General features: G+C 40.8%; 1 protein-coding gene across 9 annotated transcripts in view; it reads left to right on the top strand.

Moving 5' to 3' along the window:
• Positions 1-25,657, top strand: part of Cadps2 (calcium dependent secretion activator 2) — a 520,278-nt gene that overhangs the window by 430,460 nt on the left and 64,161 nt on the right. For 5 of the 9 annotated variants that reach the window (XM_060374003.1, XM_060373997.1, XM_060373996.1 and 2 more), the window contains 3 exons: positions 7,049-7,205; positions 23,154-23,295; positions 23,414-23,533. In XM_060374003.1, coding sequence (XP_060229986.1) covers positions 7,049-7,205; positions 23,154-23,295; positions 23,414-23,533 — 419 coding nt within the window. The remainder of the gene's footprint in view (positions 1-7,048; positions 7,206-23,153; positions 23,296-23,413; positions 23,534-25,657) is intronic. The other 4 variants (XM_060374001.1, XM_060374000.1, XM_060373999.1 and 1 more) reach the window with 1 other exon arrangement.

The following is a 25,657-nucleotide window of genomic DNA, read 5'->3' as shown; positions in this document are numbered from 1 at the left end:
TTATGCTCCAAATTCTTGGAATCCCACAGGGAAGAGAGGTGAGTAAAACTGTTTCCTCTTTTTCTTTCTTTGCATAAGATACCCCTTTAATGTAGCTGTGAAGCAGGGCTCACTCTGATGGTTGTTGCTTTAAAGTCAAGGTGGGCCTTTCCTTGTAAAGCAAGACTTTCCTCCGAGGGGGCTAGCCTTTGCTACCCTGTTAGGTGACTGTGTTTAATTAATAATTGCATGCATAACTGATGCCTTACCGCCCAAGAAAGACACAATGTAAGAAATTTGGAAACTTTGGCTTTTTGTTCTGTCTTTCATTAATTTTTTAAATTGTTTTTCTCCTCTATATTAGCTCTTCCCTCTGAGCAGTTCTAGAGAATAAGCTGGTTGGATTTCAAAGTCATTTCCAAGGTGCCTTGGTGGACAGCACTCTATAGCGAGATGCACTTGGCTGGATGCTCGGGCCACTTTCTTTGCTCCACGCTGCACCTCGCTCCTTCCACACTTCAGCTCCTCTGGGAGGTTAATGCATTTGCCACGAGACGACCTCCAGGCGGCTCAGGTTGCCAGCCTTCTTTTTACTCTGCCTCCTGTGCAGTGCCACTCCACTCAACAGGACTAAGTGGCAATTTCTGTCTTCCACAATTTCCCCGTTAAGCGGGTGTCCGGCCACTCACCTTCTTGTCAGGAACTTGGTTGTAAGGCAGTCCTTCCTCCTCTGAAGGCCCTTTGACCCCTCAGGTTTTTCCTCCCCAGAAAGATGATTTTAGCTCTTTTCCAGCAAAATCTTTAAGACTTTCTCCACATTTCAGGGAGCAGACTATGTTGGAGCAGAGATTTCAAATAACGAATCTAGCAGTTCTTGATCCAAAAGCCATTCCCTTTGATAGAATTAAGAAAAGTCCAAGTGCTTTCTGGGAAAGCCCCTGGCTAATGAGCTGTGTATGTGCATGCTGGTGCAGACGCAGTGGAGATGTGTGTGCAGACCGTCTTCCTCAGTCTCCCCGTTTTACTCTTTGAAACAAGGTCACTCACCGAATCTGGAGCTAACATATTCAGGCTAAGCTGGATGGCTAGCAAAGTGTGAGCTACATGCCTCCACTTCTTATAAGGAACAGGGCCTTGGCCTTGGCTCTTTGCACAGATGTCAGAAATCCAAACTTAGATCTGCCTGCTTGGGCAGCAAACACACACTTAACTCAGCTTTCAACCTACCCTCTGTCATTGGTTTTGGTTTGGGCTAGTTGTTGTTGTTTGTTGGACAGTTTATTTTTTTGGAGAGAGGGTCTTTCTATAAAGTCCAGACTGGCCTTCAACTCATGACCATTTTACCCAGTCTCCTCTTTCATGGCCTTCAGCTTGTTGATTGCTTGTGTGGGTCACCACACAACTAGTGTTTGAATTTGTGTGTCTGTGTTTCACTTTTTTGAAATGGGGTTTCTAACGTTTTATGTAGCTTAGGGTGACACAGAACTTCTGATCCTCCTGTCCCCATCTCCCTACTTTGGGAATGGCAGGCGTGTGCCACCATACCAGTTTTGTGATGGTGGTAACAGAATCCAGGGCTTCATGCATACTAGCTAGGTAAGGAGTCCATCAGTAGCCTTCACGTCCAGCCACCTATACCATTGTAATTACTATAGCTCCGACAGTATTTTTTCAAGTAGTGTAATACTTTGTGCTTTGGTGGGCTCTTGTTCAATATTGCTTTGGCTATTATTTCTAGTTCTTGTTTAGGCTTTATGGTTTGTCTTGTTAGTTTGTTGTAGTTTCATAAGAATATTTGGATTGTTTTTCTTATATATTCTGATATTAACCCCTTTAGAGATACACAGCATTCAGACATTTTATTTTCTCACAGCCTTGGGTTATCCTTCACTCTCTTAGCTGTTGCTTTGCTGTGCATATGATCTTTCACGTGATACAATCCCATTTGTCTATTTTGTTTTTGCTTCCTGTGATTTTCATGTCTTACCCTAAACCTTCCCCATTCCAACATCTGAGTCTGCCTTCCCTGTTTTCTTCTAGTGTTTACATAGTTTATTGTCATAGTTTCACAGTGGTTGGTTTTATATCTATGTGTTTAATCTGTTTTGAGTTGTTTTTTATAGCTGATGAGAGTACAGGAATCTCACTTCATTTGGATATCTAAATTTTTCAGTACCATTTATTTTTTTAAGTTTTTTTCTCCAATAGATGTTCTTAGTGACTTTGTTGAAAATCAGTTGACTGTGAGAGCAAGTTTATTCTGTTCCATTGATGCATGTCTTTTGATAACCTATTTAACCTGTTTATTTATTCATTTATTTAGTATTTATTCTATGTGTGTTCATACTAGTGTGCACAAGTGGAGATCAGAGGACAACTGCCAGAAGTTGTTTCTTTCCTTTCACCATGTCTGTTACAAGAACTTGGGTCATCAGACTTGGTGACAAGTACCTTAATCTGCTGAGCCATCTCACATGACCACTTCTCTCTCTCTCTTTTTTTTAAAGATAGTGTGTATCCCACACTGGCCTTACACTCGGATTCCCCTGTTTAGACTCCCAGCGATAGGTGACAGGCATCACCACCATGCATAGCTTGAACATTAGTTTTTAAAGCACATTACCTCGTTATTTGTATGTGGCTTTTAATGTACTTTTTGTAATTACTCATAACCACATTTCCTTACATTTGTACAGAAAGAAATTTCTATGTTCATTTATTTTTACAATAACCCAGAGGCTAGAGAAGATACTGTTATTGCGAATTTACAGACAAGGAAGCAGACATCCAGGCAAGAAGGGACATACCTCTGATTATTCAAGTCCTGCCTCTAAGTTCAGAAGCTCAATGCCTTACCCACACATCCAAGGTTCATGTTTATCTCCCTCCGTTTTCAACTCTTCTGAGGCCAGGCAGATAGTGCTTGCACACCTTGAATCCCAGCACTTGGGAGGCGGATCTCTGAGTTCCAAGCCAACATAGTCTACAGAGTGAGTTCCAGGACAGCCAGAGATACACAGAGAAACCCTGTCTCAAATAAAGATAACAATAACTTCTTTGAGTAAACTGACAAAGCCTTCAAAGTATAGTTTCTTCTTCAGCATATTGATAAACTTCCCTTCTGCCTCTGTCAAATCATTGACACCAAGTCATAACTCAGCATTGGAGTCAAGATAGATCTAGAACTAGCTGCGCCCATGATATCCAGTAGGTGCCCTGCCAATTGGGTCTTTTCAGTGAGGGGTTTCCTCCACTCCCGTGAGACTCTGATGCCATTAAAACATGTGCTACCTCCTGACATAGAGCTCCTGGCAGGAAACAGTACAGTCCCTCTTCTCCCTCTTCTTTCCCTCCAATCCAAATTGGAACAGATGCCTCCAATGTGATGGCAGGAAAAAAGGAGGAGGTAGGGAATGGGGTAAGGGGAGGAACTGATCCTGTGTTCCAAAGAAACTCTAACTTTGGCTTAGATCTTCAGATGGTGGTTGGGGGCAGACTGGAGAGATGGCTCAGTGGTTTAAAGTATTTTCTCTTCCTCCAGAGAACCAAAGTTTAATACCGAGCACCCATGTTAGGTAACTCATACTCTTAAGTCCAGATGTAGGGAATCTGAGGCCAACTTCTGGTTTTCTTTTTCCTTCTTTTTATTTTTTTAATACTTTGGGGTGTGCCCCACGGGAATAAAAAATACTGGGAAGGAGTAACCCCTCCCCCACGAGAGTGGCCGAAGGGCAGAGAGGCTACCTGAGGGGAAGGAAGGATAAAAGGAACCCGCTGCAGACTCAAGGCAAAGGGAATGCGATCGGTGCTGGAACCTGTGAGCACCACAGGCACACAGGTGTAGGGCAAGAGGGTTGGACACGAAGCCCAAAGCTACGTGGGTTCCTCCTGCTTCTCTTTTGCTCTTTCTGCTTCTGCTGCATGATCTCTGAGTCCCTGGGGGTAGAGATGATGGAGCCCTCCACTTGCACTTGTGGACAGTGGCAAAAAGCCCATCATCTTGGCGCTTTCCCCTTACCAAGTCGCTCAATGTTTCTTCACGTTCTTCTGGCTGGCAAGCTCTCGCTGGTTACCACGGGTCATGGCTCCGAACTGCCTCTGTCGTTGAGTTCCCTTGTTCGGGCCAGTAAATATGGTACACGAAAACCGGAAGATGGGATGTCGGCCATCTTCCGGTTTTCATAAGCACCCACGTGTACCACACTCATGACATACATTCACTGAGACACAAACATACACATAAAGTTAATTAAAAGACTGGTTGCAACAAAGCAGATGCAGGGACTCATAGCCAAGCTTGGGGCAGGGTACAGCGAACCTTATAAAAGAAGGGGGAGATAGAAAGACCTGGAAGGGACAGGAGTTCCACAAGAAGAGCAACAGAACCAAAAAATCTGGACACAGGAGTGTTTTCTGAGACTGCTATTCCAACCAAGGACCATTCATGGAGATAACCTAGAACCCCTGCTCAGATGTAACCCATGACAGCTCAGTCTCCAAGTGGGTTCCCTAGTAATCGGAACAGGGACTGTCTGACATGAGCTCAGTAGCTGGCTCTTTGATCACATTTCCCTGAGGGGGGGATCAGCCTTATCAGGCCACAGAGGAGGACAGTGAACCACTCCTGATGAGACCTCCCCTATCAGTGGACTGGGGGAGGGGCATGGGTAGAGAAGAGGGAGGAGGATGGGATTGGGAAGGGAGGAAGGACGGGTCTACAGCTGGGATAAGAAGTGAATAAACTGTAATTAATAAATATTGAAGAAATGGTACAGTCAGAGTTTTGTAAAAAGTAAGAGATTAAAATACATATAGTTAAAAAAATAAGAGAAACTGGTTGCTTAATACTTTCTCAAATCATCACTAGGATATTCACCACATCTTGACTTCCATTCCCAAGACTAACTTCATCAAAATTACAATTTGGGACATAAATAATACTTCTGCAAAAACATGATGGCGTTTTACAGTTGGTAGCAAAATCGTAAATCTTTTTCAAGAGGTTAATGTTCCTTTACTTTTCATTCCCAGCCTGGCTCTGTCTTCCAAGTTAGCTTTAGCGTGAGCTCTAGGAATTTATCTGATAGTCCTGAAACAACGCAAAGCTAACACAGCTGCTAGGTTCTTAATTTTAGCTTTCTGTGAAGGTACTGGCTGTGAACAGGAAGTGATATTTTGCGAGCCATGTGGGAAAGCTCCGGCTTCAAGTGGGAGACTGCCTTAATACACATGGTGGAGAGCTATGGAAGAAGACTCTGGTCTATGCATGCACACACGTGTGCATACCACACACACAAGGAAAAGATTCTGATGCTACCTGGCATTTGATAGAAAAATAAGAGCAAGACCTAAAAGACAAAACAGAAAATATGATTTTAAAGTACTCCATAAGTGTATGAGAACTTTATTTATAATTATAAGTAGTCAAGGTAAAACAAAACTGAGAACAGACGCTCCTTCCACTATGAGAACAGACGCTCCCTCCACTATTTTCAAGAACTGTCTAAGAGTAACATATTGTTTTCTTCCCCGAAAGAAGAGGAGAAATTTTTTTAAGTGATTGTTTCATTACCAGTCATTAAGAGGCCTAGCTGAGTACAAAGTAAAAAACAGACCAGGCATATGCTTGCACTGTTGTTCACAGTCTGAGAGGCAGACATGTAATCACCTAGCAACATTGTGTCACATGAAGTAAAGTCTCAGGCTCCAGTGGCCTAATTCACACTGGTAGATGAGAAGTCCTCCTTAGGAAAGTAAGGTTCAGACCTGGAACAGGGAGGTCATGGGGTTTTGCAAGCTAGTTAAGGCTTTTGGATTTTTGCTGTGTGTTGGGAAGATGAAATGGGACTTTAAGTTGGGAAAGAGTATGAGCCTACTTATGTCTTGAAACAGTAAAATGATGACCCATTGCTGATTGGTGAGCGGAAAGGAGTAAAGACCATTTCTAGAGAGCAGTTTGCAATGTGTGAAAGCTCTGAAGCACCATTTAAGCCCACCTCTTATTTCTCACTTTTCATCACTGTGACCAGAATATCTGACAGAAACAATGGAAGAAAGGCAGGAGCTGTTTGGGCTCATGGTTAACAGGTGGTTCTGTCTGGTATGATGAGAAAGGCATGGAGGGCAGAGCATTTCAAATCAGGAAGCAGAGAGATTCAAGCCAGTTCCTAACTCCTAAAGCTTCCGAAAGCTCCCAAAATAGCACCACCAGCTTGGTAATAAGCCCCCGACATACACCTTTTGGAGAGACACTTCATCTCCAAACTGTAACAAAATAACCAATATTTTAGTTGTTGATTTATTTGTAAAGATCTTATCACACTGTCCTTGAGACTCTCAAAATTAAAGGGGTAATGGTTTAAAAAGGCAGTATATTCAGTGGCAGGCTTTCTGATCACCTCCCCCTGAGAGTGAAGAGCTTTACTGGGCCACAGAGGAAGACAAAGGAACCAGTCCTGAGGAGACCTGACAGACTAGGGTCAAATAGAAGGGAGGAGGACTTCCCCTATCAGTGAACTAGGGGAGGGGCATAGGGGGAGAAGCGGAAGGGAGGGTGGGATTGGGAGGAAACAAGGGAGGGGGCCACAGCTGGGATACAAATTGAATAAATTGTAATAAATGATAATAATAAATAATCAACAACAAAAAAGGCAGTGTATTAGAACACCATGCTAATATTAAAGACAAAAGTCAAAGGAATTATCATACAGTATGATGCCCAATATGTTAATACTTCTGTTCATAAGAAAGAAGATACTGGAAACATTCACATTAGTTGTATGTAGTTTTTATATGTGAAGAATTTTTTCCATCCTTTTGTTTTATAGGTTTTCGTATGGCTTATGACTATGGTTTCTAAGGAAATAAATGCCTATTTTATGTTTTATTCATCAATGACTAATTTGTTCATGCATATGTGATACCTATAGAATTTCTTATCTTAAAAAATATTACGTTTATCACCCTGGTTTGTGGAACTGAGGCATGTTGTATGTTTTCAGGGGCATAGCACTTGTATGTGTTTCTAACCGTTCATCAGTTTCTCCTTTACTTCTCTATCTTCTTGCAGGCATTTGCCTGGTGGCCGGACTTACTGGCTGAGCATGCAGAGAAGTTTTGGGCTTTATTCACAGTAGATATGGACACTGCACTGGAGGCCCAACCTCAAGACTCCTGGGATAGCTTTCCCCTTTTCCAGCTGCTTAACAATTTCCTCAGAAATGACAGTGAGTACTTGCATTCCCTTCCTATGCAAAATGGCAAGGAAGGGTACACAGCATCTGTGCATATATCTATGTATGTATATACATACGTGTGTGTGTGTGTGTGTGTGTGTGTGTGTGTGTGTGTGTACATAGACCAAGCTTCATCTCAACAAGGGTCAGCATGGATAACAAGGATGCTTGTTAAGCTCCCGTAGTCTGTGATGCCAGAGTCTAAGGGAGATGACACCTCCTATCCTTCACTGAACTGCAGAACAACTTCTCTGTAGAATAGACAACTTTCTCATTGTACCTGAAAGATCAGAAAACCTATAAAATCTGGCATTTCCAGAATACCTGAGACAAGGTCCATCTTTGAGCAATGTTCCGTGTCAAGGCTCCCTTTCAGCCTGCTCTGTGATGGTGATGTGATCCTGAGGGTGGATTCATATCCTTAGAGGATAGTAAAATACTGCTACGTGTATGACTTGTTCATTCATACTTAGGCATCAGAGAGGAAGTAAGGTCTTCTCTTGAGACTGTTTGCCGGTATAATAATACCTTTCACCGTTATCACAGCAGATCGCCTAGCACCAGTGCAAACCTGGTTTTTATCGAAGCAGAAGCAGATAGATTCCTGAGCCCTTTCTGCACTAGGCCTTTTCATTTTCCCTACACTCAATTTAGTTGCCAGTAGCTGCCCTTATGCTCTGGGTGGGGGTGAGGTCGTCAATTCCCTGGTTCATACTGTTATACCCCATGCTGGACTCTGCCTCCTGGAGTCTGGTCATGACTCTGTTTAATCCAGCAAAAATCCTCTTCTTTCCTGAGTTTTTGATTATCCCAGATCATGTAAATCTTCCTCACACAATGGGCCTTTCACGTATCTGAGCAGGCCTCACCCCATTTATCCATGTGGCTTTGAAGTGTGGCCCTCAGAACTCTGGTCATCATGTCACCTGAGTCACGCAAAGTCCATAATCCTATTGCCAAAGGCTGTTTGTTCCCACTCTGCCCATACTTTCTATGCAGCTAACACTTTCTGTGGCTTCAACTCTGAGTCAGCTTTGTTATTCTCTTTTTAAATGTTATTCTCTTTTTAACTATTACATTCTTTTAAAATCTATGTCTTTACATTTGCAGTCTTAATCTCTTACATTACTCTTTGGTTGTATTCATTGTTAGAACTTGATCTCTGTCTCTCTTTGTTTATTATCCTTTTGAGTTTCCTCAGACTGTGAAGGAAATTCACATAGATACAAATGTGTGATGTGTGGTGCTGAATACCCCCATTCCATCCCAGATTTCAGGCTTCAGCTAGACTGAGAACCCTTCTCCCAGCAAGAAAAGCATCATGGGACAGTACCAGACCGCAGGGGCTTTGGTTCCACATACACAGTCACATATCAGCCACTTGACCTTTGACAGTAGTTTAACCTCTCTAAGCTCTAAGGTCTTTATTTAGGGGAGAATGGTACTTACACTTACAGAATCACTGGCAGTGAGGATAAATGGAGTGACAACTCATGTCATGGATACTAAGTAGATACCAAGGGTACGGCAGGCTTTCCATCTGTAATTTCAGTCCTGAGGCCATCTGTAATCTCTGTCATTGTGTCCATTCTATCCAGGTTCATTTACTATCCAAAAGGTGTATATTATGGAGCCAAAGAATTAAAGGGACAATTCCTACTTTAGATTAAGCCACAATGTCTCTGCTTACAAGAGTCTGATATATTTAATTGGCCACATTGACTCACTCATTCTTCATGTCAGACACAGCCAGTTTAGAAAGGCCAATTTTGCTCCCTCCTACCAGACAGGAGGCTCTGGAGGCCCCACTTGTGTCTTAGTTGTCTGTCCTTATGCCCATTCTGCTGACAAAATGCAGGGTTTATATATCCAAAGATATATCTATCTATCTATCTATCTATCTATCTATCTATCTATCTATCTATGTATATATATATATATATATCAGAAAGCACATGAATTAATTCATGGAAAAATAAGTATAGATGTCTTTTTAAAATGGCTCCCTCCATATGAACAAAAACACAAGACTGATCAGGATCTGGTGGACATAAGGAACTGAGTTCAATCCCAATACCAACATAAGAAACCAAACATGGTGATATGCCCCAGGAAGTCGCACTGTCGCAGGAAGCAATGTGGACAGCTCCTGAGGAATGACACTGGAGATTGACCCTGGCCTCAGCACATATGTGCACAATAGTAAACATGTGTATACACATGAAGCACTACCTGTACTGTCTGTGCCGGAGTTTATTCCAGAAGAATGGTTTGTTGATGTTCCTATCCCAACAGTAAAGATAATATATCATAAAAGACTGGTTTTTTTTTCGTATAGGAAATAAAATACTTTGTAGATTTCTTGACATTTTTTGAATAATCACAAATACATCAATGTCCTAGTAGTTTTATATTTATTTTTGAGAAATATTTATGTATTTTTTTTAATAATTTATTTTTATTTTATGTGCATTGGTATTTCACCTGCTTGTATGACTGTAAGGGTGTCGGATCTCCTGGAACTCTTACAGAGAGTTGTGAGCTGTCATGTGGGTGCTAGGGATTGAACTCCGGTCCTCTGGAAGAACAGCCACTGCTCTTTTTTTTTTTTTTATTTTTTATTTTTTCAATGCAGTTTATTCAGGAACATTGAACAATCCTCGGACCCCGGGGAAAGCCAGTCCACAGCTTAAATAGCCTCTGGGTAGCCAACCCAGGCGTGCCACGGGGGCAATGCAGATAGGTCCACATACATGGAAGCAAGCCAGATCCTCGGCCTTAGCCAAATGTGGAATTGTTCGTGACAGAGAGCACTCACCATCGGGAAGGTGGAAGGCGGAAACCAGCTCCATCTTTAAGGCATAGCATTCTGCAGCTCTCTACAGTTCCCCCTTTTTGTTTTAGACGCATCAGGCAAGAGTAGAGGTCTGATCTCTGATATTAGAAATAAATTGGGACTTTGTACAGATGTTCATTTAGGTGTCATCCACCCAAAGAGCATCAGACCCGTCCGATACCTTTTTCTCAGAGGCGGGACCTGGGGCATCAACCCGCATGCAATCAGACATGCTCTTCTCTGGGTCCAAAGCGGCTGACCCTGAGTGCAGTGCTTAGCCTCGCATCCTGAGCGTATCATTTTAGCTTTTTATGGTATCCAACCATGCTTGGGGAGAATGTCCTGCTTCAATGGCTGTAAAGGCCTGAATGATCATGGCTGCATCACACTGTTGTGAGACTCTAATCTTGCATATATACCACAGGCAAACCAAGGAGACCAACACCAGAAGGCCTGCTAACACTCCCATGCCCGCCCATTCCTTCAGATGATTCATGGCTGCAGCAATCCATGTTGATAATCCTGTGGCTAGTCCTGCGTCCACTCTGGTAGAATTTACTGTGACAATGGCCACTCTCAGCTGCTCCATCGTAGTATCGAATTCTCCAGTCCAATTACCTAAAATATAGCTCGACAATTTTTAGACAGATTTGCAGCACAGGAAAAATTCTCATGTTGTATGCTAGTGACACAAAGTCCAGCATACTTTCATTGACAGCCAGGTTGAGCGATTTGCCATAGGGTATCAATTTGCTCCTGCAAGAGGTCAATCCTCTGATTGAACACCATCAAGCTTCCTTTTAGTTGAGCATTAATTCCTTTATGTACAACTAAGGCATGAGCTACATTGGCTAAATGATTATTCAGGGTCTGAGCAGTCTGCCCAGTATGACTCATGGCTAATGCCCTGGTGGTAGCTCCAACAGCTGTCAATGAGATGGGAGTAACAATGGTGGCTGTAGTTCCAAGATCCCTTTTCTGTCTGAAGAGAGTCATAGCGTGAGGGGCATCAATGGGCACAGGCACCCAGTGAGGCATGCGAGTAACCAGGGCATACCTATATTTACTAGCATTCCAGCATTGGGCAAAAAAGCAAGTATCATTACCACAATTACTTGGCTCTATCTGGCTAATAATGAATAAAAATGGGGGATATAGACAAACAGGTGTGGGCTTATAGGAAATATTATGAGAAGCCTTAACCCCTCGTTGGAACATCCTGCGTCAGTTCTAGAACTAGCAGTGGTGGTGTCCGAGGTCTGAGTAGGTTCAGGAGACCATTGCCCCCAGGGGCGAGACGTGCTCCATGCCAATTGACTAACTCCATGTTTTCCTCCAATTTTGAAAGTCATTTAAGGTTCTTAAATTATTTTTTCCCTTTTTTCTTAAAATTTTCATCAATTACACTTTATTCATTCTGCATCCCCCCATAAGTCCCTCCCTCCTCCCCTCCCAATCCCACCCTCCCTCCTCCCTCTGCTTGCATGCCACTCCCCAAGTCCACTAATAGGGGAGGTTCTCCTCTCCTTTCTGATCTTAGTCTGTCAGTTCACATCAAAAGTGGCTGTATTGTCCTCTACTGTGGCCTGGTAAGGCTGCTCCCCCCCCCCCCCAGAGGGAGGTGATCAAAGAGCAGGCCAATCAGATTATGTCAGAGGCAGTCCCTCATCACATTACTATGTAACCCAATTGGACTCTGAACTGCCCTGGGCTACATCTGTGCAGGGGTTCTAGGTTATCTCCATGAATAGTCCTTGGTTGGAGTATGAGTCTCTGGGAAGTTCCCTATGTTCAAATTTTCTTGTTCTGTTGCTCTCCTTGTGGAGACCCTGTCCTCTCCAGCTCTTACTATTTCCTAGTTCTTACCTAAAATTCCGTTCTCCTGCCCAACAGTTGCCCATCTGGCTCAGCATCTGCTTTGATAGTCTGAAGGGCAGAGGCTTTCAGAGGCCCTCTGTGGTACAGCCACTGCACTTAACCACTTAGCCATCTCTCCAGCCCCATATTCATGCATTTTCAAGTGTAAATTTGTGGAAGAGCAGAGTGAGAACCACATTCTTTTAATCTTTATTTTACTTTATATGTATGCATGGTGGGGTGTATGCACAGCACATGTGTGTGTAAGTGGGGCGAGATCAGCGGAAGAAGGAAGAGGGATTCAATCTAGAACTGGACATACAGCCAGTTGTGGGTCCTGAGAACCAAATATGAGTCCTCTGCAAGAACAATACGTGCTTTTAACTAATGAGCCATCTCCCAAGACCCAAGAGAACCACAGATTTTAATTTTTCAGGTAGAATCATAAATATTTATCCCATGATCCCTTCATATTCCATTCCTATTTTATGAGGTTTCCTTAACATTAACTGCTGTTGAGTACATATAATACTATTTTGTGCTTATTTTATTGTGCAGTCCTGAATCAATAAAGAAGCAGTCATTAGAGACCTCTTTGGGGCCCTGTCAAAACTGAGGGTACTTCTGTCTTGGCTTGGACTTTGCAGTGATTAACAGATAGAAAACATCAATTATTTCTGAGAAAAACAGCTTCTTCATGTAGTGAGGTAAATAAAAGTTCCCCAGTGCCATAATTTCCTTTTGGTACTGGGAGATTGGTACAGCCTGGGGAATTCAAGGAGAATGAGTAACTTTCTTCCCAAACTCACAAATTTTGTTTCAAAAGCAAGGCCATTAAATAACTTCTCAGTAGTTGAGTAGTTGATAAAAAATACCTTTTTCCAGCTATTACTGTCACTTTTTATTATAATGAAGCCAGTGTAAATAATCATGTGTTTGTTTTATTGCATTTCTTTGATAGTGATTTGGCAAAATCTGTTTAAATATTTAGTGCCAACTTAAACTGACCTCAAACTATTCCATTTTGAAATCAATGGGAAAACATTGTTTTTCCTTTCGTTTCCCTTGAAAGGGAAATTTACATAACGGACATGCTGTTGCAGTGCTTACTGTATTGACCCAATTAGAGTTATTGTCCAAATCCCAATTAATTAGAACTAAACTAGCCAGGAACACTAGCAACACAGAGCTCTGCATGTTTAGTCTTGGGATGGGAGATAATTTGCTGAATAATGGTGATTCCTTATAAAGGTGATTGCAGAGGGCTCACTGCTAATTACAGAGGATTTTTAAATATCATGATACAGTACTAATATGATTAAGCTCACATTTGCTTTTCCAAAATTTAAAATGACTAAGACCACTCAAAATGAGATGCCAATTATTGCTTATACTTTATAAGCGAACAGCTTTTTAATGCTTTAGATGTCCCCATAAGTTATTTATCATCATTTTATATTAAAATTTCTATGCTTTGATTTTGTTTTATTTAATGAGCTGTTTATCTTTTGAATGGTGTAGGGAATCCTAAGGAAAGACTCTTGGTTTTCCACCTGAGGAAACTAAAGCTGGTAAAGGCAGTGAACCTGAGCAGGGGCTTTGCCCACAGGGAATTAGGGATGGAGCAAGATCACTTTATAACCAGCTCAGTTTCATTCCACAGTAACATTGGGGACATTGATGGGACAACAATATACATTCAATGATTCCTTGAGCTTTTGATTTTACCTCAGAAAATGTTTATACAGCACTGAGTAAGAAGGAGAGAAGGACAGTATTGGTCATCAAGTACAGAATGGGTTAGATAAAGGTATAGATTATCTTAGTGTTCATGTTAAGAACATCTGAGTCAAGATTTCCGGGGGGTGAGTGGAGAGAGGGAGCCCTTAAATTCAGCTTCTCTTTTAAGGAGGAGGAAGATATTGTGTCTGAGGTGTGTCTTCACTTGTGGTTAGCAATGATTAGAGCACACTGGAGCTCTGAGAACACTTGGAGATGCAACGGGTTTTCCTCCAGGGAAGAGTGCCAGCTGCATCACACTTTTAGAAACTGTCCCCAACCTCCCACCCTCATGGCCTCACCCACTGATTCCCAGAGCAAGGCTGCTGAGGTAAACAAACTTAGGCTCCATTCCTGGCCAAAAGAATCTCATCCCTGCTCGCCCTCCATACTGCCTCTGTGCTCCCCATCTGCTCCCCCACCTAGAGATAATTAGATGGGATGGGCCGTTACCTTAAGAGGTGTCTGAGGAAACACGTTGAAAACAGACTTGTACTAAAAGTTGAAGGGAAGGTGTTCTCATAATGAAGCAAATTAACATGTTAGTCAAAGGATGGCTAAAAAAACTGCAAAAGCAACTACAAATAGATTCTATTCTTGCATAGTATTTTCCACAATTGTCCCGTGGAGAATAGATGCAGCCAGTGACCGCTCCTGAGAAATGAGAGCCATCTGCAAATGGCACAGATCATTACGTTCAGCACTCCTGAAAGGCAGGCCCTTGCAGCCAGTCACCTTTTAATCTGTGGATATGCTAGCAAGTGGCAAATGACCATTCTATGGGGAAATGATTCCCAAGTGAAAAATGCCATGGTGCTTCTTCCTTAATTAACAGCCTTTTCACATTGCTAGCACATTAAAGCCAGCACGGAGAACACCCGTGCTTATGTAATCAATGTCACAGCGTCTCTGCCTAAAGGAATAATAAATGTCTGGGCTCTACGCTAAGTGAAAACCTGTTCCCCAAGACTTTCACCTTCATGAAGATGGGCTCATAAAAATCGAAAAAAAGGAAAAATTGGAATGTGGTCTCATGAGGATAAAAAGGCTAGTGTTAATAATTAACAAGGAGAGTGAAGAGGAGTCAAATTAGCCATAATAGAGCCCAGAGTGACTGGCAAAGTCACCTCTCATTATCAAAAAACTCATTAAGAAATGAAGAGGTGGAAATCCCGCTGGGCTACTCTCACACTTAGGCTGGATCAGAGATTATTTTTCAGATTTCTTTCAAATGAAGAACTGTGAGGTCATCATATTGTATAGTAGGTTAATCTTCAGGCTTTGAATATGAAGGACTGACCCCGGCATGTTATTCCACTCCCAGTGTTTAAATGAGCTGTGTGTCTGAAATCCACGAAGCAGTGTTTACGGGGATGTCTGTATGTGCATACACGGGGAACAATGCAGAAAGGGTGCAAATTCTGCCTCGTACTGAGACCGTGCCAGCAGTATTAGAGATAGCCACTCTGCAAATGACAGAGGACAACCCAATGGGAAAATGTGTTTAACTCTGATCCCTAGAGATGGTTGAATTTTAAATTATACAGCAGAGTTTGTTCTCCTCAACAGAAAATTGAAAGAGTAATGAAAGCATTTTCCATCGATGGAATTCCACAGAACTCTAGTTTCTGAATACATATTAAAAACAGTTTCAATCTGCATTCTCTTTACCTAGGATTTACTTGCTTAAAGATAACTGACCAGCTGTTCTATGGGTACTTGTGTCCCTCCCTGCAGATTTACAGAGGCATGTATGCATTCTGCCTTCGAACCTCAAAAACCCCAGGCTTGACTGACACTGATCATGTTACAGCCACACTCCCTTGCTCCCATTAAGGGAGAAGGTATTGCCGGACATGACTGCAGACACTTAAAAGCTGTTGCAGACACCTCTGTCTTTCGTATTTTATGATCTCATAAAGGCAGCTTGAGAGCTGCTGGGTCATGAGGCATTGCTGCTCTGAGCGTTTTGGTTGAAATTCGACTGGGTTTTGCCTGAATAAAACCCATAGGAAACAAAAAAAATGTGGATAAGTAAGAAACAATTCCTATCTTTAAGAAGCAAGAAATAAAAAAACATAAATAAATAATTAAAGAAAGAAAGAAGCATGAAATCTAGTAGCAAATAGTGACATTTTTATGTTACTGACTGTATCTATAGATGGTTGTGAGATATCAGCTCAGTCTCTAGTCCATCCTCTGAGAGTTTTCATTATAATAGATTCTTTCTATTGATTGTTTCTATGTATCTGTTTCTATGTATATATTGATTGTTCTCTGTATCTATGTTTCTATGTATGTAGCTATTGTTTCTATGTATTTATGTTATCTATACAATATATATAGATATATTTGCCTTTTTTGTTCCAAAAGTAAGAAACATTGTGACATCTGAGTTATCTACTGTCACCTTTCCTAAGTATATTATGTATATACATAGATCTGCTTGTCTTTTGACAAGTGCCTTCAAAGGAAAATAAGATGAGCATGGTTTTAGGAACTTACTCTGGTGGTTAAAATAGGAGTTAAATGTTAGTAAACTATATAAAATTACTTTTCAAACTTTTAACTGATTGACGCTGGCAAGACAGCTCAGTGAGTAAAGGTACTTTCAGACAAACCTGGTGATCTGAGTTCAATCCTCAAGACTCACATGAAGCAAGGAGAGAATTGGCGTCAACAAACTACTCTCTTATTTCTGTATATATACACCCTGACACCCACCCAGGAAAGTGATTGAATGTATTAAAATTTAAGTGAATGATTAATGAAATCTAGTGTGTTTTCTATATTAGTTGAGAGGGATGTTATCAAAACTTCCATTAGAAAGTATATGCAGGAAGACATTTATTGAGTGTGCATTTAATATACAAGTCAGGCATAGTGATGCCACCTGTAATCCCAGCACACAGGGAGACAGAGGCAGGTAGATCTCTATGAGTTCAAGGCCAGCCTAGCCAGGCTACACAGAGAAACCCTGGCTTGAAAAACCAGGGAGAAAATGGGGTGGAAGGGAGAAGAAAGAAAAGAAAAGAAAAGAAAAGAAAAGAAAAGAAAAGAAAAGAAAGAGAGAGAGAGAGAGAGAGAAAGAAAGGAAGGAAGGAAGGAAGGAAGGAAGGAAGGAAGGAAGGAAGGAAGGAAGAAAGGAAGAGAAAAAGAAAGGAAGAGAAAAAGAAAGAGAAGGCTGGGTGCTACTGCTAGGTCTCAGAGGTCTTTGTTTGATTCTGTGTTTTCCTTTGTCACAATGCTTCCATCAGCCACAAGTCTCCTGACTTTACTCCTGAAATCCTGACTGAGGTTTCCTATGTATTTGTCTTTCTTCTGTGTACATAGCAACAAGAAGAGTGACTATTAGCTTTATATCTTAGTACATTGTGCCTGCTTTACTATGTGTTGATAGAACCTTTTTTTTTTTTAATAATTGTCTCATAGCTAAGTCTGTTGGTTTGTCTTGTGTTTGGCGGTGTTTGCTTTGTTTTGCTAGCCCTGAATTATGCTTTTACTTATAAAATACCTAATTAGAATTTGAGGGAGGATAATCATTCTTACCAGTAATCCACTAAATGCTAACTAATTGGAAGGCGGTACAGAAACATGAAAGTAGATTAAACAGTTCAAGAGAAAGCAGCATATGTTTACCCTGAAAACAATACATGAATACTTTCCTTTGCCTATTCATTTTACCCAGTAATCATTGTCTTAGTAATTTTTATTAATTGGATCATAGTTTAAAGTGTGTTGAAATAGTCCTATTAAAAGACTATGTCAAGCATTTTTATTTATTAATTATTGGAGATGTTCAAACTAATTAGGCCCTCTGCATCCTGAGTTTTGCTTTTATTTAAGCCTTTTGCTTTCTTTTCTGCCATTTCTACTTGTTCTATAAGACTTTACATCATGGATGTTTCTCCACTCTCAGAAAGGTGATATTTGAGTACATGGACCCTGGGGAGAAACAGCTATTTTGATCAGCAGAATCAGTGCTGAACCTTTCTTTAAGTAGCCATTTTTTAAGATTTCAGGGTAACTCATTTCAGTCCTACACCTGGAATACAATGTCAGAAATAATCTTGACACTGGGGGAAGTACCTGAGACAGGCTGCCATGAGTTCGAGGCCAGCCTCGTTAAAACAGAGAGTACCAGACCAATAAGCCAGTACTACACAGTAAGAAAAATAAGGAAGAGAAAGAAGCCTTCTTGGATGAAGCCAGTTTGAAAACTTATTCCTTCCAATGCAATGTTTCAGTGGTACCTTGTAAAGCCATGAATTAGACAGGTGACAGCATCAACTCATAAGCACAGGACGAAGCGTCCCAATGCCTCCGGCTACCTGTAAGAGGGGCTTTTGTCTGCTGGGAGTAGGGTGAACGCTGGCATATGGGCAAGCTGGAAAGAGCACATGCTGACAGACAGGTGTGAATTTCTGTAGCTCTGCCTTCCCACACTAGTGTGCTCTCCCTGTTTCTCCTCTGCCTCTCACTTCTCTCTGCTCTTTCCTCCCTACAATACAAGCAGTTTCTCCTCCTCTTCCTCTCCTTCCCTTTCCACCTTCCCTCGTTTGTGTCTCCGTACCCTTCTTGCCCTTGCTCTCTTCTTTCTTTTTCTGTTTTTACTTCTCTCTAACTACAAGTGATACTGTTAATTTTTCAAATGTGGCTTTAAAAAATCAAAAAGAAAGGCAAGAGATATATTACATTGTAAAGTAAGTACCTAGACCATGGATTCAGTCTCTAGTACTACCAAAAAGTTAAAGGCAAATCTAAGCTGAAATTGGAGCAAACTTCTAGCCAAAACTCATTGTTTGCTATAAAAATTCATAACTATAGCTAATCTGCATTTTCTAAAAATTATGCACTAAATAATCATATTGCTAATAGTAAAAATTGACCAGGAAAAGATCTCCTTGTCTCATATTCATTAAAATAAGAGATCTTTATACACAGTAGAAATTTTAGATGTCAGATCTTGGATTTATGAATCAATAACAGAATTGTATCATGACAGCATCATCTAATGACATTTTATATAAAATGTGAAGGCTATACAGGCCTCAACTGGTTATATAACTGTCATTCGATACAGCCTCACAAGAAAAGATATAATAGCTCAGTCCTGTATCCAAATATTTGTTCATACATTAAACACCTAAACACTTACTCTAAGCCAGGCCTCAGCTCAATACTGAGAAAGCAGCTGTGAGCCCCATCTCCGGGGCAAGCACTGTTATAGGGAGAAAGAACAACATCAGCTGACAGGATAAAGAGCACAAGGAGAGCAACAGAACCAAAAATTCTAGGCACAGGGGTCTTTTCTGAGACTGATATTCCAATTAAGACTGTGCATGGAGATAAACTAGAACCCCTGCACAGAAGTAGCCCATAGCAGCTCAGTGTCCAAGTGGGTGCCCGGGTAAGGAGAACAGGTACTGTCTCTGACAAGAACTCAGAAGCTGGCTCTTTGATCACCCCTCTCCCCCCACGGTGTAGCAGCCTTGCCAGGACACAGAGGAAGACAATGCAGCCAGTCCTGATGAGACCTGATAGGCTAGGGTCAGATGGAAGGGGAGGAGAACCTCCCCTATCAGTGGACTTGGAGAGGGGCATGGGAGGAGATGAAGGAGGGAGAGTGGTATTGGGAGGCGATGCGAGAGGGGGCTACAGCTGGGATACAAAGTGAATAAACTAATTTATTAAAAACAAACAAATAAATAATTTTAAAGCAAATATAGAAAGCCAGTAATTGGTCAAAGAAGAGGGGATAGAAGAAAATACTTCTAAAAAGATATGAGGATTTAAGTAACTCATGAAAATAATGATAGTTTTTCCACAGAAAATATGAGACTCAAGAACCATGGTAGGATAGATCACGGAGGGCCTTCTTGCCTTGCTAAGACTTTCCAGTTTATTTGAGTGGCACATAGTATTATACTCTGGGAAGGGAGTGGGGATAGTTTGTGTTACAGTTTTTGCCAACCCCTCTCACACCTTGAGAAGATGAGCTGTCCAAGGGAAAAAACTAGGAGCCCAAAGCCCAATCCGGAAATGACTGTCTGAGTCATGACAGAAAAGAAAAGTAGACTACACAGCCCCAGTGCTGATAAGCAGAGGAGGGACCTAATGCAAAGATATGAGGGCCAAAAGATGCACATGTCTTAATGAGGGATTAGATGTAGGGAGGGAAGGATAGGCTTGTGGCACCCACATCTATGATGCTGCTGTAGGGTTGAGGTAGAGAATACCTACTTTTCCTCTCAGGTGGGAATACATGCTTGGAGAATTTAATATAATGGTTTTATTTCTTTCAATACATTTTCAATTAATTCTTTTTATACAATGTTTTGCCATTTTTGACCCTCCCCCACATCATACCAGATCCTGTCCACTCACCTTCAACTTATCTCACTCTCTTTAAAAAAAAAAAAACAAAAAAAAAACCCAAAAAAACCAACAACAACAACAAAGAAAAAATGACTAATCAAACAAGACAATGAATCCAGTACTTCCCAAATATATTTAAGGACAACACTTGCTAGCAGTACTTTTGCCTCAACTGTTACTTAATCTTAGATTAAGTGATTGCAACATTTATTAACATGGAGTTGAATTATTTTAGACTTCTGCCCTTCATTAAGCTGTGCTTCCTTGTCAAAACACCTGTCTCTCTGTAAAGGAGCTTTTGACTTGAAGAGTTACAGGCTAATTGTAGTTGTAATACTTTTAGGGATCTTGGTATGGTAAAATGGTGACAGTAGTTAAGAAGCTCAAGATGGAAAGCCTAGAGTTCTCTCCCTTCCTTCTTTCTTTCCGTTCTTCCTTCCTTTATTCCTTTCTTTCTAATGCTGCATCGTATGAACTAAGTTTACTTATAGTCTTGCTGTACAACAATGTAAAAGTATCTAGTTTTAATAAAGATGATATTCTCAGCCTACAAATATTTTTGTAAAAGCGTTCACTGTACTTGTAAGTCTTAAAAGATAATGCGCTGATAGTGTGCTGACCAATGGAAGAATGGATGGACAGACAGGCAGGCAATATTTCCTGGTAACCTAGATAAAGGAATGATGATTTGTAATATAGAGATTAGCGTGTTGCTTTGGTACCAAGCCTTTGATACACTGCCTAACAATTAAATAACCTTGGATATTCCTACTCTCTCCAACCTTTAGCTTTCTTTATTAATAATTTTAAAAATCTGTCTTTCGTCCCAGAGCTTTTGTGACAGTTAAATGATGGAATGTGCAATACAACTTAACACAGTGTATGACCTTCCAAAATCACTAATATCGGGAAGGGGAGATCTTAAGCAAAGATACAGCCAATAAGATTTCATTATACTTCTTAGTTGGGCTGTCATAATGGGTTTGATATTTCAAGTGAGGACATACTATCTTGAAGCTTAGTATATTTAGGTGACAGTTTGGTTACAGGGTAACTGAATGCAATGCCTTAAGTCTATGGGAGTAAGTGACACACCTTCCTTTCGTGTGCTACTGAAAGCATCATTAACAGTAGTCTTCTCAAAAAGACATCTATCGTTAAATTTTGCCCACTTGAATAAGAAACCTCTTTGTCAACAGAAGCAAAAGAAGGAAGATTTTGTTAGTGTGCATGTCTCCGTACCCACAGAAATCAGAGGTCAAAGTCTTGTGCCTTCCTCTGATGCTGTGTACCTTATTATTTTGGAGACTGTCTCCTGCTGAATCTGAAGCTCCTGGCAGCCAGGAAAGCCCACGAGATAGCCCTTTCTCTGCCTCCAACACTGAGTTTACAGGTATGCACTGTGTCCAGCTTCCTACATGAGTGCTGAGGATCAAAGGTCTGGTCCTCATGTGGATACAGCAAGCACTGTAACCGAGAAAAGGGTGGTGTTGTTTGGTTGGTTGGTTGGTTTGGGGGTTGTTTTGTTTTATTTTTTGTTTGTTTGTTGTTTTTTAGCTACAAGGAAAGACTAAGCCTTCTGAAAGCTAGAGCAAAATCAGTGTTGCATATCCTGAACCTAGTATTACTTTCTACTTCACTTTCACAGGTCCATGTTTCTCTGACAAATTTAAGGGTCCCAGAAATACCTTGAGAGCATTCCCTGTTCACGCCATTTTAGTGGATGTCATGTACTTTGTCAGAGTCTTAAAGCCCTAAGACTCTTCTGTTCACTTTTGTATAGGGAAGATAATGTGAGAGGCATATATGTATGACCAGACTGATGGAGTCACTAAAGGTTACGCTTGTTAGCAGTCGACACGTGCTACTTTCTCCTAGCAGCCCCACTACAATCTCCACTGACCTCCCACAGGGGACTTTTCTGATATCTAGATAAAATCTGAATCTCATCTCTCCAGATATGCCTCTCCTGCCCACTGACTATATATTTTCAGTGAGTACATTTTCACTTTGAAGACATAGAGCATTTAGGATATGACCTGAATGTTTAGGATGTATCCTAAACATCCTGAGTGTTTCGTGTATATCCATTTGAGAAACATTTACAATTTAATAAAAAAAAAATTTTTAAAAATCCTTCAGTCTTAGTTAGCGATGCTTAGTGTTCTCCGGTAGATCCTGTTCTTTCTAGTTGCAGCTTAGCTGCATACACCTAAGTTTTAGTGAAATTGTGATCTGTGCATAGAAGACCTGCATCTCTAGGAGGTACACCCTGTCCCAACAGCCTTAACCAAGTAAAACCAAATATGAGACTTACACAATCACTCTACAGAGGGTATTCCAAACCTTGATCCATCAGACTGGTGGAAACTGAAGGATGGAAAGAATGCAGTGTGCCCTTTTTAAATACAGAGGGGCTGGAAGTGTAGGTCAGTGGCACAGCACTTTCCTACTGTGCTAGAGGCCCTGGGTTCAACCCCCAGAGCCACCAAAAACACGATAATCAGCTAAATTGAACACTTAAAAACAAACCTCAAAAACGACTAAAAAAATTAGTGAATGGATATAATAAAACGCAGGAATGGATATTCCCAGGGTCACAGCCAACCTCCCAAGTGAATGCGGAGTATAGTTCTTAGATGTAATCAAGCTTACCTCGTACAGTTGAACAGATTTAGCATTCTCTTCAGTGATGCACAGCCTAGCAAGGGATTCTGACTCTACTTAATTGCTCCATTTACATGAGTCAGGACCTTCTGGGAGGCAGCAGCTCCCTTGATTTTACAGTCAGTGGTCATGTGCTTGTGTGTCAAACCTCTTAGGAAGTACAAACATACAACCTACTCAGAACATTTTGCAGAAAATATATTTTTGTTTTGACAGGCATATATATGTAAGGCTAAGTATAACTTTGAGCTAATTTCCATGATATTATATTCAATATGAAGAGCAAAATCCATTATCATCTGTATTCTGTCAGTTTTACCATGTGAAACTCTTTTAGAAAAAAAAAATCCCAACCTTTTTATTCCCAAGTAGCTAATATTATTATCCGTCTGACAAACACTGTTTCTGCTTGCCTGTTTCAGCACTCTTATGTAATGGAAAATTTCACAAACACCTGCAAGAGATCTTTGTGCCCTTGGTTGTCCGCTACGTTGACCTGATGGAGTCTGCCATCGCCCAGTCAATTCACAGAGGCTTTGAGCAGGAGACATGGCAGCCTGTCAAGTAGGTATCCTGGCGTCCAGAGAGCCTCCGCCTCAGTCCTGACCTTATGACTTTACCTTCAGCCATCTGTGGTTATTGCTTATGGTGGTCCCTTCCCACGTTGTTTGTTTCTTTACAGGAATATCGCCAACAGTCTTCCCAATGTAGCTCTTCCAAAAGTTCCAAGTCTGCCTCTTAATCTTCCACAGATTCCTAGCTTTTCTACTCCTCCGTGGATGGCTTCTTTATATGAGTCCACGTGTGTATCCCTCACTTTTTTCCTGGTGCTGTGTTAGCTAGTGCATGGCCTTGGCTGTGTTCTGTGCAGATGTGTTCCGAGTGCATGGCCTTTATCATTGTTGATTGAGGAATACTGTCTTTGGCTTTGTTCATTTGAGTTTTTTAAGCTATTGAACTGAGCTTACGATATTGATGACAAATGATAGAGACCGAAAGAAAAAATCACACTGGTTTGATGTTGCTTATGCTTAGTCTGTGTGGCAGATGCCATCTTTTTAACCCCAGGTTGTAGAATCTACTCTAAGTAGTCCAATCCTGAGTTTCCCATGGTTGACAATTGTGGTAAGTTCAGCTTTCTTACTGCCCACACCATTGATACTGTACAGGAGAAAACCATCAGGAGAGGGCTCCAATCATATCATCATGTTCTTTTTTTTATGGTAGTCTTAACATTTAAGAATCAGAATAGACCTTGCAGGGAAGCAACTGTTCATTTTTTTTCCCAATGCCAAGACATTCTTCTGTTGTTCCTTTCCTTATTCAATAGACATACTTTGCCATTTTAAGATAGCCTTGATTTCATTAAAAGCCATACTTATTTACTCCATATGTTGGTGAGCCAGCCTACTACAAACTAACTCTGATTAGCGAAAAGGGCTCTACAGTTGAATGTGTCTGAGCTAAACCTTAGCTTATGAATCATAAATCTTTCCTAGCCTTACTTTCCTCAACTCAGAAATGGTTGAGTCCTAATTTAGAGATAGTTTTGTGGGAGAGAGGCAAAACCATTTTATAAACATGTCTGGGACATCCTTTTGATAAATAATCACAAATGTTGGAACATGCTTGGTGTCCAACAAATGGTAATTACTACACTGTATTATCATTGTTGCTGACAATCCCCGTTATCATTATCTATAGTTTTGCTCTTTTGAGAACTCAGAGGCTCATAGAAATCTAATGAAGTTATACAGTTGGTTAACAAATGTAAAAAGACAGTAAAGCCTTTTGCCCAGAATCTCACATTAAATCAATTAGCACAAACATTAGATAAAATTACTAAGAATTTATCTGTGTATTCAGAATTTGCTGTGTTCTAGGTACACTGCCAACTTCTTTATCTTTTTTTGTCCTTATATCAACTCTGTAAGGTAAGTGTCACTATCTTCATTTCATAGTTAAGGAAATGTCATTCACAAGTAAATTAAGAAAAGGAAAAAAAATTCTCGGGATCTCATAGTAAGTGTTGTGCAGTCTTTAGACCTCAAAACTCTTCACACTCTTTATTTCTGCTTCCACAGAACAGACTGCTCAAAAGCTTATCTCTCTCTCTCCACCCACTACCATCCATAAAAATCTATTCTCAGTCTAGTATATATAAACAGTCAAGAAGACAAACAGGAAAAGACCAAAAAAAGAGCAATAACTTGTGAAAACCTTTGGCAGGCATTCTCTAAGGTTAGACATCATTATTGCACTGGCAACATTACTTGGCCATGGTCTTGCCTGTCAGTCTTTTTCTCAGAGATAGATTCTTTGTGTTGGATAGTATAGAGTGGTTTCTGTGTATGCTCAGGAATTAGCTATCTGGCATAGGGAACCTTTCTAAATTTATACTTTTGGTCTCTGTACTGGTGGTATAATTTTACTTCTCTTCTTCCTTCTTTTCCCTCTACATTTTACTAGGACAATGTTGTGGACGTTATCCTATATAATTCAGTTTCTTATTTTGCTGTACTGTTAACTTGGAGATTTGTGTGAAACCTGACACTTTTCTTGTTGGGACCCTTTACAATGGTGATGTGAATCTTAAGACAGGAATCATGACAAGTGGGTGATGGTGTCTTTATTGTTCTAGGCAAGTGGAAAATATGTTATACAAGTTGATCACCATAATCTTTACGAAGATTATTAGGTTCTCTGTTGTCATAGTGACCATGATTATTCATAATGTTATGACCTTATTGCAGTTGACATTTTAAACTGCTATGATTTTATTGTTTAAGATGATGGGTTTCATCATGAAGGTCTTACATGGGCGTATCATGTGCTGTGCTCTGATTCATCTTTCCTTACCCTTCCTGTCCCCTCTTCTCTCAGTGGTCCCCTTCCTATTCCCAAATGGTGCCCCCCAAATCTGTCT

The sequence above is a fragment of the Meriones unguiculatus genome, chromosome 21 (genome assembly GCF_030254825.1).
Source record: "Meriones unguiculatus strain TT.TT164.6M chromosome 21, Bangor_MerUng_6.1, whole genome shotgun sequence".
In the NCBI taxonomy this organism is placed as follows: domain Eukaryota; kingdom Metazoa; phylum Chordata; class Mammalia; order Rodentia; family Muridae; genus Meriones; species Meriones unguiculatus.
The sequence above is the reverse complement of the archived record's forward strand: the minus strand, read 5'-3'. Positions and strand labels throughout refer to the sequence as shown.